The sequence below is a fragment of the Oryzias latipes genome, chromosome 17 (assembly GCF_053564925.1).
Source record: "Oryzias latipes strain Hd-rR chromosome 17, Olatipes_Hd-rR_3.1".
NCBI lineage: Eukaryota > Metazoa > Chordata > Actinopteri > Beloniformes > Adrianichthyidae > Oryzias > Oryzias latipes.
In genome coordinates this window covers 18,973,668-18,989,768 of record NC_136253.1, presented here as the reverse complement: position 1 = coordinate 18,989,768, position 16,101 = coordinate 18,973,668, and the positions used below count along the sequence as shown (strand labels likewise).

Sequence of the window (16,101 nt, the reverse complement as noted above, 5' to 3'; positions counted from 1 at the left end):
TTAATTCAAATGTATTTATTTTTATTTTTTTTCTATGATGGTCTTTCGGTTAAAGTGCCTACTGAAAACGTCCTGGGAAAGGAATCCCTTACAGCTAGCTTCATCAAACCCAAGGCGGTCACTTCGGAAAGTCATTGGCAACATACAGTACAGATTCCCTTAAATATGACATTTGTGGTTGTGCCATTCACATACGGCCCCTAATAAGGATGAATATTTACTTATAATATATCTGAACACACATCCATTTACAATGGAAGAAAGACAGAAGAACAATGTGCAAAGACACCAACAGGAACCTCTATACAAGGTATTTCACATGGGCCCCTGTAACATTAACAGTACAAGTAATATGTTTTACAATTAATATATTATATTACAGTAAATGCAGTAGGATTTAAACCAATAAGACATCTCTTTCTTCCCAGCCCAGAGAAGCATACATTCTCACATCCTTGTGCTTCCCACTAAAAAATGAGAAAAACAAACAGCAGAAGATCATTCTACATCTTATCAGAAGGCCCGTCAGTCATTTCCAAACATTCAGCCAAAAACAATTCACAGTCACAAAAATAAACTCTATTAATTGCATCATAGTTGAAGATAAACAGGCAGAATTGTCAAACACCAACATTGCTTGCGAAAAGTACAGCATAAAAGACGATGGATTGCTCTGTTTTTCTTTCTTTCCTTCTTTCTTTGGCGAACACAATGAATCCGTATAGATTCCTTCAAAGTTAATGGAAGTGCATTCACTGACATTTTACAGGTAAGACGCAAACCGATACTCTGACAGCAAAAGACCTGAATCTGCAGCGGAATCGCAAGAAATATTCATCTGTATATTAAACTGTATATAATCTTGTAATCTCTATAGGTATTGCATAAATGCTTTGTTTACAGGACAAACCAGCGGTTCACAAGGACCAAAGTCATTCTAAATATTGATCTCATAATCAAGCTTCTACAGGAAAAGCTATTTTAGATTGTAGAACTCCTGCCAGAGGATACTAAAGTCTCTCAGTGTACAAACACTTCTACGCCGTATATGCATACATAGATTCATCCAGGAAACACGTAATGTATTTATCACACGTTCAGGACAAACATCAAGCTGTGAGAAGCAAATGTGTGATAAAATAAAATAATTTGATAACATTTTAAATAATCTGTGCATTTTTTTCCTCTTTCTGGGATTTAAAATATTCACTCACGCACACCCAGGCACACATAAACCTTAAGGTCATATCACACAGCCACTTCTTACATTTAGCACATATTGCATGAATAAAAACTGGTCATACGTGAATATATGTGGAAAAAGTGAGAAAGGTTGTACAATTTTATAGATGTATCACAAACAAACCACGTTAAAACCCCACAAAACGTAATTAATAAACCACGCAAAGAACACAATTTACAACAGGAACCGTGTGTGATTATGGCGCCTTTTTTATGCAATTCATCAGTGATTCATGCGTTAATTACATAATTTGAACGTGACATGTGCACCGTATACGTGATATAAAAGTTAAACATCAGTGTTACATGCCAGAAAAGTCAGTTACACACAGACTTTTCACGCAATCTCGCAAAAATCTTGCTAAAAATCACACACAGTGGCATAAGATGTACGTAATAATTGCGTATAAACTATGTAAAATAAGCATAAACTTCGAAATTCTAAACCGACATAAAAGTTTGAACGGCTCCAAACTGAATTTGCGTAGACTTGTCTGGCGAAATCCTTGACAGACATCTGCGCACATCGACGAATGATAAACGCAAGAAACACTTATGAATTACTTAAATCACGCATGTATCACGAAAGACCAACATGTCATTAGTGCAATAGGTGCAAAATGTATGTAGTGTTTTTGTGACATCGCCTTTAAAAGACAGATGTGTTTGGACCAGGAACTAGATCACGTATATTTACACATCAAAAGACTGAACAGCAGGTTAATATTTCATATTAAGTTTTTTTGTACCTGAAGAATTCAGTTGTGTACTTTTTGTAGAAGGAATTATGTGGATCATTGAGTGTTGGATTTCTTTGTGGCTGCAGAAACAGTCACAGCGCTCCAGGCAAAGACCAACTGTAGGGAAATGACCCGAAACGTCTTCGCCTGCAGTGTTGCGAACGTTCCTCCTCGCCAGGTTTTCTTTTTGACATAAATCTTTTTGAGTTTGGTCTCTGGAAGGGATGAAAGCTCGTGCGTTCTACAGATCTTGGCCCAGCCTTTCAATCTCATCGACGAGGAAATCGATGTCAGACTGTGTGACTGCCGAGTTGGACACCACCATTCTGAAGAAGTTGACTTTATTTCCTTGAGGCTGGTAGCCCACCATGGTGGTCCCTGACTCCATCATCATGGCTTTGATCTTTGGTGCCACCTGACAAAGAAGGAAAAAACAACAAAATGTGAGCTTGAAGTCCTACAGAAAGCTAATTAACGACCTGAAAATACATCAGAGAGGAGGATCGTACCCTGTGGAGTTTTTCCCGCCTCTCCTCGCTGTCGCTCATTCCTCTCAGGCTGGGTGGGACGTACCAGAAGCAAACGTTTGTGTGCTGAGGCTGCAGGCAGATAAAGGCACTTAATGCATAGCGCACACAAACTGATAAAATACACATTTTTCTTCCTTTTTATTTGCAGATGCTAATCAGATTCTTCAACTCTATAAAGCATCAACTGTGCAACAAAAGGGTAAACAGCTCACCACTCCATCAAACACCATCTGAAACCCCTCCCTGTTATTGATCTTGTTGTACAAGTACTGGGAAAGGTCCAAACACTTGTCAATGTGCTGCTCAAACCCGATGGTGCCCTGAAGGATAAACATTTTCCCAGTCAGCGTTTTTCAAGACAAAAATTCAGATGGATTAATATATTATTTTAAAGATGGTCCTTCCATCTCACCTTGGCTTTCCACATTAGCCAGAACTTAAAGATATCCACATGTCTGCCACACTGGATGGCTTTGTCCCCTGTGTCATAGGTGACATCGTACTGTTTGTCTGGTTGGAACAGGTAGCCAGCGCACATGGAATTACATCCTGCCAGGATTCCCTACAGGCAAACAAAGAACATGTCTTTTATCATTCATTCATTCATCTTCTAAAACCGTTTTGTCCCTTTCTGGGTGATGGGGCTGCTGGAGCCTATCCCAGCCACTCGTGAGTGAAGGCAGGGGACATCCTGGACAGGTTGCCACTCTGTCACGGGCACCTTTAATCATTTCTTTTATAACTCGGAGGAGGTCTGACTCAAGTTCCCACTTTAAAAGATGAGAGAGGCCTGTTTTTTTTAAAGAAGAAGTTACAGGTCTTTGAGAGCCAAAAATCTTGCTAGTTAGTGGGTAACCAAATACTCATTTTCAACCATAATTTACAAATAAATTATTGAAAAATCAGACAATGTAATTTTCTGGATTTTTGTTTTCTTATTTTGTCTTTCATAGTTTAGGTATACCTATGAAGAAAATTGCAGGCCTCACATTTTTTTAAGTGGGAGAACTTTTACAATTGGTGGATGACTAAATTATTTTTTGCTTTGCAAATTTCCTGTTTTTATTAACTGGACTATGCACTTTTTATGTGCATTATTATGCATTATTTACCATTTTTAGTTGTACATTTTTTATCATGGGTTGTTTAAGGTATAAGTGTTGCACAGACCAGGAAGAACTTTTAATTTTGTTGTACCTGTGACAATGACAAAAAAAGATATATTCTATCCTATTCTATTCTAGGTTTAAGGTTTTAAGGTTTGAGTTTGAATCAGGCATGTACAAAGTCCGACCTGTGGGGAAAATGTGGCCTGCGTTCAAATTTAAACTGGCTCGCATGCAGGATCCTTCTCACAAAAATCAATATGTGCCCCCCAGCACCTTCAAAAACGATGTGATTCCTTGAATGTGATTGGCTAAATTATGTTGTAAGCTGTTGTAAACCTGTGGCAACAGTGTCCTGCAATCCTTCTCTGACACCTTCTAACTAATTTCTAAAATATAAACTGGAAATGAAAAAAGGAAAACTGACCATGAAGGCCCGTAAAGGACATGTGGAAATTAGAATATTCTTTCAGTGAAATATGTAACAACTATGTCTGCCTAATATGCCAAGAAACTGTTACTGTTTTTAAGGAGTTCAATATCAAGCGGCAGACGAGACATGCTAACTATGACAAGCTAACTGGGAACGAACGGTGCAAAAAAATGGACAAATTGACAGTAATTTGGGTAAAATGTACTGGATGAAAAGTTTTCCATTGCAATGAAATGTTATTTAAATAGTGTCTCTCAAATAGACCTCTGTTGCCACATCCTCCATTTTCACCAGATCCTAACTCAGATGAGTCATTGAACAAAATGATATTTATTTTTTCTTCTTCTCCTAATACTTATTAATTTTACGTCAGTATTCATTTTCTCAAAACACATTAATTCAACAATTACATGTAACTTTCTCATATTTTTCTTTCTGTGAGCCACTTCTTACCATGTGTTTCAGATAATACTCTTCTCCTTTGGATCCAGGGCTTTCTTCTAGGTTTGGTCTGTATCAGATATTTTATTTTCCCAACTTTGTAAACTTTTCACACACTTGAAAACTATTTATTCAATTTTTTATAAAGTTTAAGTGGGATTTTATTTGCTACTTGTCATTTTTTGCACATAAGGTAAAAGGAAACCCTGTTTTCAAACCTTCCTGTGTTCATCTCTCACATACACATGCTTTTGCTTTAGAGCACTGTTTCATTGTGAGGGCTGGGTAATCAAGTGTGCCCTACTGGATTGGGACAGTCCAGACTGTGTGTCGAGTCAGTAAACGCATCATTACGATGTGTGCTTCTGTACCTTCTCTCTGACCAGGATGGCTGAACACTGCAGAGGGACGCCCATCATCTTATGTGGATTCCACGTGACTGAGTTTGCTCTGCAAAATGTAATGCTCTTGTTGACTTATTGTTCCACAAGAAAAAAATAACCCCACCCTCCAGAAAATACCTCTCAACTCCATTGAGTTTATGGCGATGCTTCCTGGACATCAGTAGTCCGCCTCCCCATGCACCCTGAACAAAAGAGGAGGTGGTGTTACAGAGCAGTGTGGCAGGTGATCTGTTAACCTTCATGGCAGCTGACCTACTCACATCAACATGAAGCCACAAGTTGTACTTCTCACAAATGTCAGCAATCTCATTGATGGGATCAAACGCACCGTACACCGTGGAGCCGGCTGTGGCGTTCACAAAGAGGGGTACGTAACCCTGCAGAAATCACATAAGGTCTTTTAAGAAGAAATGTGAAAACCTAACACAACGGGCAAGAAAATGTCAGAGAAGGTTGCTGACCTTCTGCTTCACATCAAGGATTTTGGCTTCTAGATCTGCAGGTATGACTCTTCCTCTGAAAAAAGCAGGAACATCATCAAAACTTGACATTTTGCACACACTGCATTTTAATTCCCCTTCTGTCCTTCTTTTGCCTTAAATGTTAATAAATGAATCCTCAACAAACCTTTCATCTGTGCTCAGCAGGATTACGTTATCTGTCCCAAAGCCCAGGGCAGCTCCAGCCTTCTTTATGGAATAGTGGCTCTGCAGAGACAAATGTTAAATCCACCACTGCACTTTTCCCAGACTTTATTTGAGCTGTGAAGTTTTGCTCTCCTTTTAAGTCAAAAACAGCTCTGATGAAAAATTTAAATAAATGGCTAAAACATTTGCTTAGAACAACTCATGAAAACTTGGAGAAATTCCTAGTATTTTCCAAAATACACTTGTTTTTACTGGTTACATACATGTTCAGATGTGAAAAGGACAAGGCGGGGAGCAGCAGACATGCCCTTGGTTTTAACTTCGGGGAAATACTTGTAGCGTGCGATCATCACACTGTACATATTGGAGATAGCACCACCTATCAAGCAGAGGTATTGTTATCATATAACATTAAGTGTCATGAAACATCCTATTAACCCTTCATAACCATTTGTATCATATTTGATACATGCCCTATCTCATTAGCATCATCAAGCATTCCTTGAAAACCCATTATCTTAAACATTGGTCCATGTTTTCTGCCCTGTAGTTCATCTTCATTCCACTAGGGGCGGTAGAAGGGCTTCCCAGGGTCATTTAAAAATGACTGCTTCTGTGAAATCTCAAGAACACTTGGCAGTAAAAGTTTGGCTTATTTTAAAATCTTTATGGTGAGAAAAACTCATCTATTGTCATATCTATTGTCATTTATTTTTTAAATGCCTACTTACTGTATTACAATAATGCAAAATGTGTTGATAATTAATTTATTAAAATACAGGTTCACCATGTTAAAATTGGTGCATCAAATTTGAGACAGTGGGTAAAAAACTAGCATTGTTGTGATAAAAAAAAAACTACCAAATCACCCAACGCATCATAATTGATACTATCTGTGATATTGATATCTGTAAAATGATATTGCAAAATTTTCTTGTAGATTTGATTGAAAGTTAAAGAAAAAATCTTAAATCCAAAAAATTCTAATTTCTCATCAAGTCTTGAGTGGAAATATTGCTGTGGTTATTAGGAACACACCCCTCAACCTCTTTGCTGATGATGTTCATCTGTTATTTATGGGTAAAAATAGAAACCAAACAATCGAAGCATAAATCTACTGTTCAGTGTGACCAAACACTGACTGACCTGGAGAAAAGAGGCCGTCTCCTTCTCCTGCTGGCCAGCCAATCATCTCCCTCATCTTCTTCAGAGTCAGCTGCTCCATCAGCACGAATACTGGAGCGATCTCGTAGGTGAACCTGTCAATCACACCGTCACACTTTATGGATGCGGAGCATGATTCTGTACTGCAGACAATTCACTGCACATTACAGAGCTGAAACACATGCGTGCTGCATAATAATTTTCTTTCACCTTTCATTTAGTTCAATCCATACAGCTCGAAGTGGAGCTGGTGCTGACTGGGCTAATTAAAAAGTGCCTGATAGGAGTCAATCAGCAAACATTCATATTCAAATGCCTCCTAAAATCACTGAGTAGTTTAATTAAAGCACACAAAGCCCTGATGTGTATCTGTCAGTTCTGCCAATCTCCACGGAGAGCCTGAATGGAATGATAGAATGGCTGAGAGGACCTGAGGAGCGGCTGAGGATGAGCACTGAGGATGTTTCAAAGAGATAACAGTGGCTGGTGGTCCCAAAAATACCAAAGATGAGAACGGGCCTGTATCAGTGGATTTCATAATTTCATTAAAAAATAAAAGATAAAGAAAAACAGAAAGGAGACAGAGATTACAAAAGTGTCAGAAAAAAAAGAGTGGCAGCTCAGCAGACGACAGTGTTAAAGGCATTTCAGAGAAGCCCCTTGTGGTGAAACCGGAGCTTTTTCTTCTCTTTACTAACTGACAAGCATTTTCCGAGACATACCCTCAGGACTGATCCCTGTTTAACCTGCCTCTAATGAGGCCAGTTACACAACACTTCACTGCTTCTGATGCTAGAACGGCAACAAAGTCAAAAAAATCTCGTCCCTCCCGCGTCACTCCTAATTAAATGGATGTTAAAAAAAGAACAAGGATCGCGGTGTGTTGTAGTTTGGCTATGAGAAAAGGAAAGATAAGGGCTCCAGGGAGGGGGATGTGGAGGGAAACAATGTGCTGAAGGAAACGGTGGCGGAGGACAACAAAGGAGGGTAAAATGATTTTTGTGAGCGTCCGGGGGGTGGGGGGGGGGGGGGCGACAGAAACACAACGAATGAGGCACAAAGAGGTGGAGAAATAGGTTGAAAATCTCCACTGAGGACAGAAATATAAGAGGAACAAATAATGGAACAAAAAAGGAAGAAGGGATCTGGACCTTGGTTTTCTATAACAAAGGATAACATCTCAGAGAGGACAAAATGCCTCACTGCCTCTCATTGACCTAATTTCATGATGTCATTTGATGCGCTGGACAAAAGTATCAGATACCCTTCAAATCCCACTTTCCCTTCCAACAAGCCTGGTTCCAACTGCAAAAAAAGGCAGAAAAAATGGTGCATCCATTTAAAATTCTCCTTGTCTCTGAGTCAGTTCATGCTGTAATAACAATAATGGTGATCATTATCACAATCAGAGCCAATCATTGGTCCTTTCAGGGTGAAAATTACCCCTCAGTCACCTGCCTGTCTCCAGAGACAGCCCCTAAATGCCCTTATTATCATCATCAAGGGCACTCCGTGTGTGTAGGTGAGTGGTTGAAAACATATGTGTGCATTTCCCTGTGTGTTTGTGTGTCTGTATATGACTAACCCTCTGACCCGAAACCGCACTTCACTTCCAGCCCCTCAAAGGAGCACTGAGTCACTCTGAATCCTCTGGGACAATAGAGCTGGAATGAGCACTCCGCGGGGGGCGGCAGGAGCCAGTTTCCACACCGTCACAGGGTTTTCTGTGCAGCCCCAGGACATTGTATGTTAGTGTGGGGCCCAGCTGGCCTATCTGCTAAGACCAGCTCACAATGAGCCTGCAGTCAATGGACTGGAAACCGTTGCTGCTGTATCTGGGACAACCAAGAGCTGGTGTGTGAATGTGCGAGTGTCATTATGAGAGTGTGTTCGACTGTGGGAAGTCATGGCTCTGTCTCCAGGGACATTCTTTCAAACTGGAGATGAGATGGCAGAGTTTCTCTGAGAGGGTTTGGCTTCTTAAGCTAATGTTTTTAGAAATGAGGTAAATGAGGCGTTTCAGTTTTATTTTGTATCGTCTCAGCTAATCTTTTCTCTTGCTTTGCGGGGATCTGTGCAGGATTTTATGAAGCATTAAAGCTGCTGTTTTTGCAGTTATATATGTTTTAAAGTCGTTACAATCAATTGTATTTCTTTAGCACTGTTCTTGTACAAGTCCCGCTTAAAGTTCTTCTGAAAAAAAACCGAGTAACAATATTAAACAGCAAATATGCATGATTACCTAAATATATCTGATTGATGTGAAATACATAAAAAATATCAGCAATGACCATGAATAAAGTTTGCAACTTAGGTGCAGACTTGTTCCAATAGAAACGTTTACGATTTTCACAATTGACCGTATAAGAGAACTGGACCGAGTGAGTGTGACGTCACCCACAGGAAAGGTTTTACATCCGGCTCCAACAAAAGTAATTCAATTCAGTCGCCATTTTGGAGCCAGACGACACGATTAAGCAGTCGTCATTTCAAGTTGGTCTGAGTCATTGTTTCTATGGCAACCACTCTTGCTAATCAGGAGTGAGCTTGTTGGAAGTCCACACCCCTACTTGAAAGCGGGCTCAGGAGAATCTGTCAATCAAACGTTTTTGAACGTTCAGCGTGGGGCCACCTACTTTTATTAAGATTGGTCAGCTTATTACTTGAGCTTATAACTTTCACTGGAGAAAAAATATAAACAAAAAACATTAGATTATCAAAAACGTGTTAAGAAACGGAAGCTATAACTCATGTCTACATGTCAATGTAAGTCTATGGGATTTTTTGGGGGGCTTCTTGGAGCCAGCAGGGACTTCCAATTTGAAACCCGAGGGGGTAGGAGTCACTCAGTCCAGGGAGGACATATTTCTTTATTTATCTGTTAAGGCTTTGTAACAGGCCCTGTAATGGACTGGTAAACCATACTGGGTGTACCCTGCCTTCGCCCAACAGTTGCTGGGAAAGGTTCCAACAACCCAGTGACCTAAAAAGGGGCTAAGCAGTTTGGAGAATTAATGGATAAAAGGACTTTTTAACAAATAAATGATCTCTGTTATCCATCAGTGAGATGGTGTGTTTTTCCCAACCAAAAGTCTGCCATGAGTTAAGTTACAGGTTGCATTTAACCAGGACTGTTTTCAAAACATACAAGTGAGTGTTCGTGTATTTAGATGTTGTGGTGTTGCTGATCCTCTTAACCTCTTATTTACAGCATGTTCACGTCGTCTTTGGGAGTATATGTATCTACACTGAAGCAGACGTGGTCCGTGCCCTCCATTCGACTGGGCCATCATGTTAGTCTGACCTGAGATCAATATGCAATCTAACAACCCCTGGGGCTCGTCTGCCTCCGATGTACAGTGTGGCAGTGTCATGGCCCCAGAACGCGTCAATATGCACTCCATAAGGGAAAAACATTTTACATAACTGGCCTCGGCAGCTGCTGTGACCTGTGTGGAACTAAACTCAAGGGACAAAGACTTCCGTTGTGCCAAAATATGATCAAGCCTGCCGGCATTTTCCAGTGGCCGACAAACAGGAGACCCCAGTTGTCCCATCAAGAACCTACAGATAACATTGTTTGGCTCAAATGCCCATATAAGGACAGCTGACTCACATGTTGGTGTTGGCAGTGGAAGTGAGCCACTCTCCAGCCAATCCAATGATGTCCAAACCAGAAGATAACTGGTTAAAGAAACGTGGGTGGCCTGAAAAACAACATGCACAAATTTCATGGAAGATCAATGAAAGCTTTTTTAAATATAATGACTGTAGCCAGGAGATTTACTCTGATGTCTTAATTATGATTTAAATGGATAGAATAAACTCTTCTTTGGTTCATTCTACCTTCCTGGTCAAGCGTGATACCTTCAGGATCTGACATAGCAGGTTCAGTATACCATAATTACACTGGTAGCAATATGTGACAACCACTTAGAGTTAAAGGTGCTTGCCTACGCAGTACGCCTGCAGGTACTCTATAGATAATTAATGTCCCTTGTAATAAAAAGAGGTTTGCAACAATAAAATAATGAATAAATTAACAAACATTTTTCTAAAAAAAAACAGAGAAACAAAGAGATGCTGTCTCTTTCAGTAACCAAGGACAGCTAACTCTAAAAGTCAGTCCTGGTGTATAAAACAAGAACTGAGGGGAAATATGAGGCAGTGAGGTGAAGCCATTTGGGCATCTGCGTGATAAACCCAGGGGACAGTTTGAGGATTGTCGTTTCAAACAGCTTGAATCCGTCTATTTTAGGATCCCCTCTGGCGACACTTGCTTTAATAAGTTGTGGGGGAGAGGAAAGTATGGTCACTTGAATTATGGGGGGGTGATAAATTAGGCAGCATTGTAATGGGCTGTATAGCTTATTAAAGAAAACACAAAAAGATTTGTTTTGCATTATTACAAGGAAGGAAAAACACATTTATGAAAAATAGATCATAAGCACAAATGATTTTTTATCAGCTAACTGAGATTATCTGATTCTTATTAGCCTACAGAATTGACCCACCTGTCCGGACTCCATATTTGAGCGTGTCCCTGCAGTCCACCAGGATCTGCTCCAGGGACTCTGGCTGGTCGGACAGCTCCAGGTTGAAGCCCTCCATGCCCTCAAGGAGCTGGTGAGGGTGGTGGAAGTCCAGCACCTTGGTGGAGCGGTCAAATGTTTTCTTCACATAGTTGGTGAGGATGTCAACCACCTCCAACAGGAACTGCATGGTGGCCTCTTCGCCATTTTTGGCCGGCAAAAGATCTGAAGCAAAAATAGGTCATTTCATGCATACTATTATTGTTAATTTAAAGTGGATCATTTTGCCTTTTTCTTTTCTCTGTGCATTACAGTAGGCCTACCTTTAAAAATGTTTGAGTTTCAAAGTGTAAATTCCTTAAAATTAAACTGTAAAACAATAATTTCATGGAACTAAATAAGCAAAAAGAAAAGGAATAAAATAGATGTTTCTGTTTGATATTTAAAGTTAATGTTATTTGTTCATAATAATGACAATTATAATTTTTTTGTCTTTTGATTTTTATTTTTTTACCTCTGGCATAAAGGTTGGAGAAGTCAGTCTCGGTTCGGCGGAACCAGGACTCCCTGCCGCTATTGTCGCAGGAGAGAAGGTTCTTATGGCCCGCCAGCCTGCCTTTCTCGTCCAGACTGTTGTTCTTCTGCAGGAACCCTAAGGTGTTGCACGGCGAAGACAAAGAGTTATCGCCAAACACCTCCATCCTATGCTAAGAGGAAAAGGCGAGCAAGTTCCGACGATGCCAAAGAAAATAAAGCGCTGCGCTTTTACGCAGCGGAAACCCGAGAGAAGAGTGATGGATCACAGCCTCCAAAAACCCAAAGCCTGCTGCAAACGAGATGCTGCGTAATTTAAATGGTGCGCGTCCACGCGACTGTCATCCATGTGACATCACAGCCCCTGTCAGGAAACACCCCACGCACTGATCACCTCGCTGACCAGGACAGATCAGCCCTAAAACGCGCGCTCTAAGAGCAGGTCAATGAGGGATGCAGGCAGGCCCGAGGCAGAACGCGCGGCCAAATGCGCCTTATGACTTATCGACTCTTTGTATGAAGGCCTCTTCTCGTCAGATTTAATTCAGGGTCTGCATGTTATCAGTAAAAGGCCCAGTCATTAAATATCATGTCGAAGCTTAAATTTATCTCATTTGCTACAAATTAAACAGTCATAATCAATATCTGAGGCTCCATAAACCTCCATAACGGTGCGTGAAAATGCCAATACTTTTTATAGTCCAGCGACGATCAATTTGATTATAGACTTTTGTTGGCCTTTACCTGGCTTAGACCAAGACAACCACATCGATACTTTCCTTTTGTTACAGCATCTATTCATTATGGTCGTGTTATTAATTTTAATGACCCTTAATAGGATATAAATCTTGAAGAATGAGAAAAAAACGTTTCATAAGGTTTAACATATATATATATATATATATATATATATATATATATATATATATATATATATATATATATATATATATATATATATATATATATATATATATATATATTTGTTCAAGCTTGTCGTGATGATTTTTTTCTCTCTTTGCTGAAATGGAAAAGACATTTGGAGCTGGGGAAGGAGGTTGGAGGTCTGATCTGGGGCTCTCATCTCCGCACCTACGGGCTAATGTCCGCTGACCTTTGAGAAGATGCAAACGCGCAGTGACGGCGGAGGATGCTCTGAGGATGCATCATGACCTAAATCCGATGGTCCAAAAAACAAATCCAAATGGCATGGAAAACTGTGACCGGAAGATGTGAATGTGCCCAAAACAAATTCTTACCGCAAATCTTCATCCCCAGTTTCCGTGTGCATCCGTGCATCCACGCATATTCGTTGGCTAAAACAGATTGAGTATTTCAGTTTCTGTGCAGTAGGCCGCGATGAAGAAGAAGAGAAACGCGGATGATGAAGCACAATGAACAGTGAAAGAGTGATGATGCGCGTGGGCGGCGTTTCTGAAAGGCGTTTGGATTTTTTTTGTATTCATCCAATTAATAGAAGGTGTCACATTTGGTTACAAAATGTACCTAAGCCATATTCAATATTTTTAGAGAACATACCTTACATTTCCGAATTGATTTCAATGAGGACTGTCAGTGGCCCGCACGCCAGATCCACACCCAGCCAAGGGGCAGACTGGAGTTAATACCCGTGAAATGAGCTCACGGAGGAGGGCCGGGATTAATTGAGTGAAACACAGTAGACTATGTGACTGCAGGGTGCTGCAAATGTCTACGGCCTGGAAGCAGAAAACTTATATGCATGCACACGCGGTGTGCGTCCACGCAGGAGCGCAGAGGTGCAGTTGAACTAGGACGGGAGCAAAAAAGCAGAGCGCACCGGGGCAGCAGAATCCACGCGGGAAGAGGATGTACTTTAATAAAAAAAAAATATATATATTTAATTTGCTTCAATATACTAAAGCATTCCGGGATGCAGTTGGGGGGCCGAGGCAGAAGCACGCCGGGGCGCAAGCACAGACAAACAGCTTTAAGCGTGGGATGGTGCGTAACAGAGATGTTGCCAACAGCAATGAGTCTGACATCAAAAACAGTTCTTTCACTTTTAATTTCCATTTACTAAAGTTTGGTAAGTACATTCTAATTAAATTATATAAATAATAATGAAAAAATCCCACATTTGACTTTTGAGGACCCATCATGTTCTTCTCTGGCCTTGCAGTGCAAACGGAGTGAATCTTTTGGGTGAACCAAAGGTGTAAAATGATTTATTAACCACTGGATTGCTTCCTTTTTTTATTCTGGATCTGAAAGAGCAGCTGGAAGAAATTCTGGAAGCTCTGATAAGGTTTTATCTGCAGAGGTAAACATGAGCAGACCTCTCCATGCAGCATTTACGCAGATGAGAGAGGACAGGAAGAAACATTCAATTGTATATATTTCCCTTCGCCAAGAAAAAATAGCTGATATCAATTTGCAGTGTCAGCAGCCTGCTTTGGATCATTATAAATACCAAAGCTTTGAAAGGTGCAGTATTTCTGCTGCCTGGCACGCGCCGCTGATCCGCCAGACAGCGACAGGCAGCTGTGATGGCTCTGTTTTTAACCGCAATGATTAATGACAGAGCCCTCAAAGCAAATGGCCCGGGCTAGACCGTTTCTATCAGCCTGAGGAGGGGAGAGTAGGAGGGGGGGGGGGGTTTAAAAGCGAGCAGTGTGGGCGCTGAATGGGTTTGGTCCTTGAGCAAGGCACTGCTATTTTACTACTTTTTATAATCTAAAAATAATAAGAAAGAAAGAAAGACAGAAAGAAAGAAAATAAAGAAAGAAAAAGATTTCCCTAGAAGATGCGCGCAGTCAAAAAAGGAGTGAGAACCTACTTGCCGATGGAGGTCTTAAATTGGCTGAATTAGGGTCCTGGTCTCCGCCGGTGGCTCTCGGTTCAGATGTGGCCATCACTCCTGTGTTATCTGATGCCCGAACAGGAAATAACTCAGCTGCAAACAAAACGGTTACGTTTTTTTTAGACTCTCCGGGTCAGTGCATACAACTCAGACTGAGAACAGAACCTGTGGATTAAAAAAAAAAGATTTTATCTCCAAATGATTTACATTTTTTGTGCGTCGCGTCAGACATGCGGGTGGTCAGCAAAGGAGGACGCGCAATTTTGCGCTGCACCGATAAGGTGCGCCTGAAATGTCCCCCTTTTCAGACAATAAAACATATTCGTGGCCATTACAATGAATTATTCCCACTCCCCCATTAATCTATGTTTAAATGTGAATTAAGAATTGAAATGAACAACAGAAATTAGACATTTTAAAAGTTTCCCATGTGCACAAGCAGAAATCAATTGCACAACGAAGGATCATCATGTGCCTGATAAAATCTTATTATCGCAACAGTTGATAACAGCTAAAACATATGATTAAAAAAAGATGCATAATCTTCAGATCATTTAGAATTCAGATTCAGATTTTATTACATAAAAACGCACAAATAAAACACCATAAAGATCTTTAGTGCACATTTTTTACACATATTTTATATTTTTACAAAAAAACTAAATCAGAGACATGAGGAAAAATGTTGCATTCTATGTCAAAAATAAACCTTTAACGCTCACATTTCACCAATGATGAGGGAAAATGATCAGTCTGGAGAGCTGAAATGACAAGAGGACGCGTCTCACCGGCTCACGGGCGCACAGGTTGTCTGCTCCACAGAATGTCAATGTCACTGTTGCCACCCAAAAGCAGGTCAAGAAACAGTCCAGTCCCGATGGTGAAATATCAACAGAGCGCGCGGACAACTCCTAAAATTCCATCCGGCCACAGAACGCAAGTGAGCCTTATTCTCCCCCTCCTCAAGAAAACATTTTATTCGTTATTTATATCTACAGCTCCGCTGCTTATTGGTCTCTTTGCACGCATGAGTCACAGCCTCGCCTCCCTCTGACGAGCCATGATGCTTCCCTCAAATCAAGTGACAGCCACAGTTCAATTTAGGGAGGGAAAAAAAAAGAAAAAATCTCCGAATGCGTGGGTTCATGCTCACGCAGGTGGAGGTCGTTGTGACAGGAAGAGTGGATGTGAAATATGTGCAGGCTTTCTGCCTCGGCCACACAGAAAACGACCTTGTAAAACCAGTTTGGAAATTTCAGTTGACTTCAGAGGGACCTTGAGTCCAAATAGAATATAGTAAATAGATTCAAAATACCTGCCCCCTCAAAAAAATCCTCTAATCTAATCTGCAACATGATTTGTAATATCACAATCAAAGATAAAGAGACATGATTGGGGAGGAATGTACTATATATAGCATTCTTGTTTCAAAGCCGATAACAACTTTTTCAAGGTTTACTCACATAATATAATATCCCCTTTTACT

At 40.5% G+C, this 16,101-nt stretch overlaps 1 protein-coding gene across 4 annotated transcripts; it reads right to left on the bottom strand.

The window, feature by feature from the left end:
• On the bottom strand, window positions 1-15,698 carry LOC101168897 (glutamate decarboxylase 1). Of its 4 annotated transcripts, none has more exons than XM_020710873.2 (17): window positions 15,404-15,698; window positions 14,592-14,708; window positions 13,033-13,089; window positions 11,754-11,891; window positions 11,222-11,464; window positions 10,324-10,414; window positions 6,690-6,802; window positions 5,807-5,922; window positions 5,524-5,603; window positions 5,358-5,412; window positions 5,157-5,273; window positions 5,014-5,078; window positions 4,864-4,942; window positions 2,925-3,074; window positions 2,725-2,832; window positions 2,492-2,581; window positions 1-2,397 (listed from the first exon to the last, which is right to left on the bottom strand). In XM_020710873.2, exons 2-17 carry the CDS (start codon window positions 14,665-14,667, stop codon window positions 2,224-2,226), a joined length of 1,752 nt encoding a protein of 583 aa, XP_020566532.1. In that variant the 5' UTR covers window positions 14,668-14,708; window positions 15,404-15,698; the 3' UTR covers window positions 1-2,223. The 4 variants fall into 4 exon arrangements, with proteins under 4 accessions (XP_020566532.1, XP_020566533.1, XP_020566534.1 ...); XM_020710874.3 differs by having other exon boundaries at window positions 15,338-15,577; XM_020710875.2 differs by lacking the exon at window positions 13,033-13,089.
• Between the last annotated feature and the right edge of the window lie 403 nt (window positions 15,699-16,101).

What these genes read in the sequence shown, in the direction of transcription:
- LOC101168897 (XM_020710873.2), bottom strand. Translation starts at nt 14,667, where the DNA reads ATGGCCACATCTGAACCGAGAGCCACCGGCGGAGACCAGGACCCTAAT. An exon ending in TCCTTGATGTGAAGCAGAAG is followed by an intron (nt 5,274 to 5,357) that starts GTCAGCAACCTT and finishes TGATTTCTGCAG; the next exon opens with GGTTACGTACCCCTCTTTGT. An exon ending in AGATGGTGTTTGATGGAGTG is followed by an intron (nt 2,582 to 2,724) that starts GTGAGCTGTTTA and finishes ATCTGCCTGCAG; the next exon opens with CCTCAGCACACAAACGTTTG.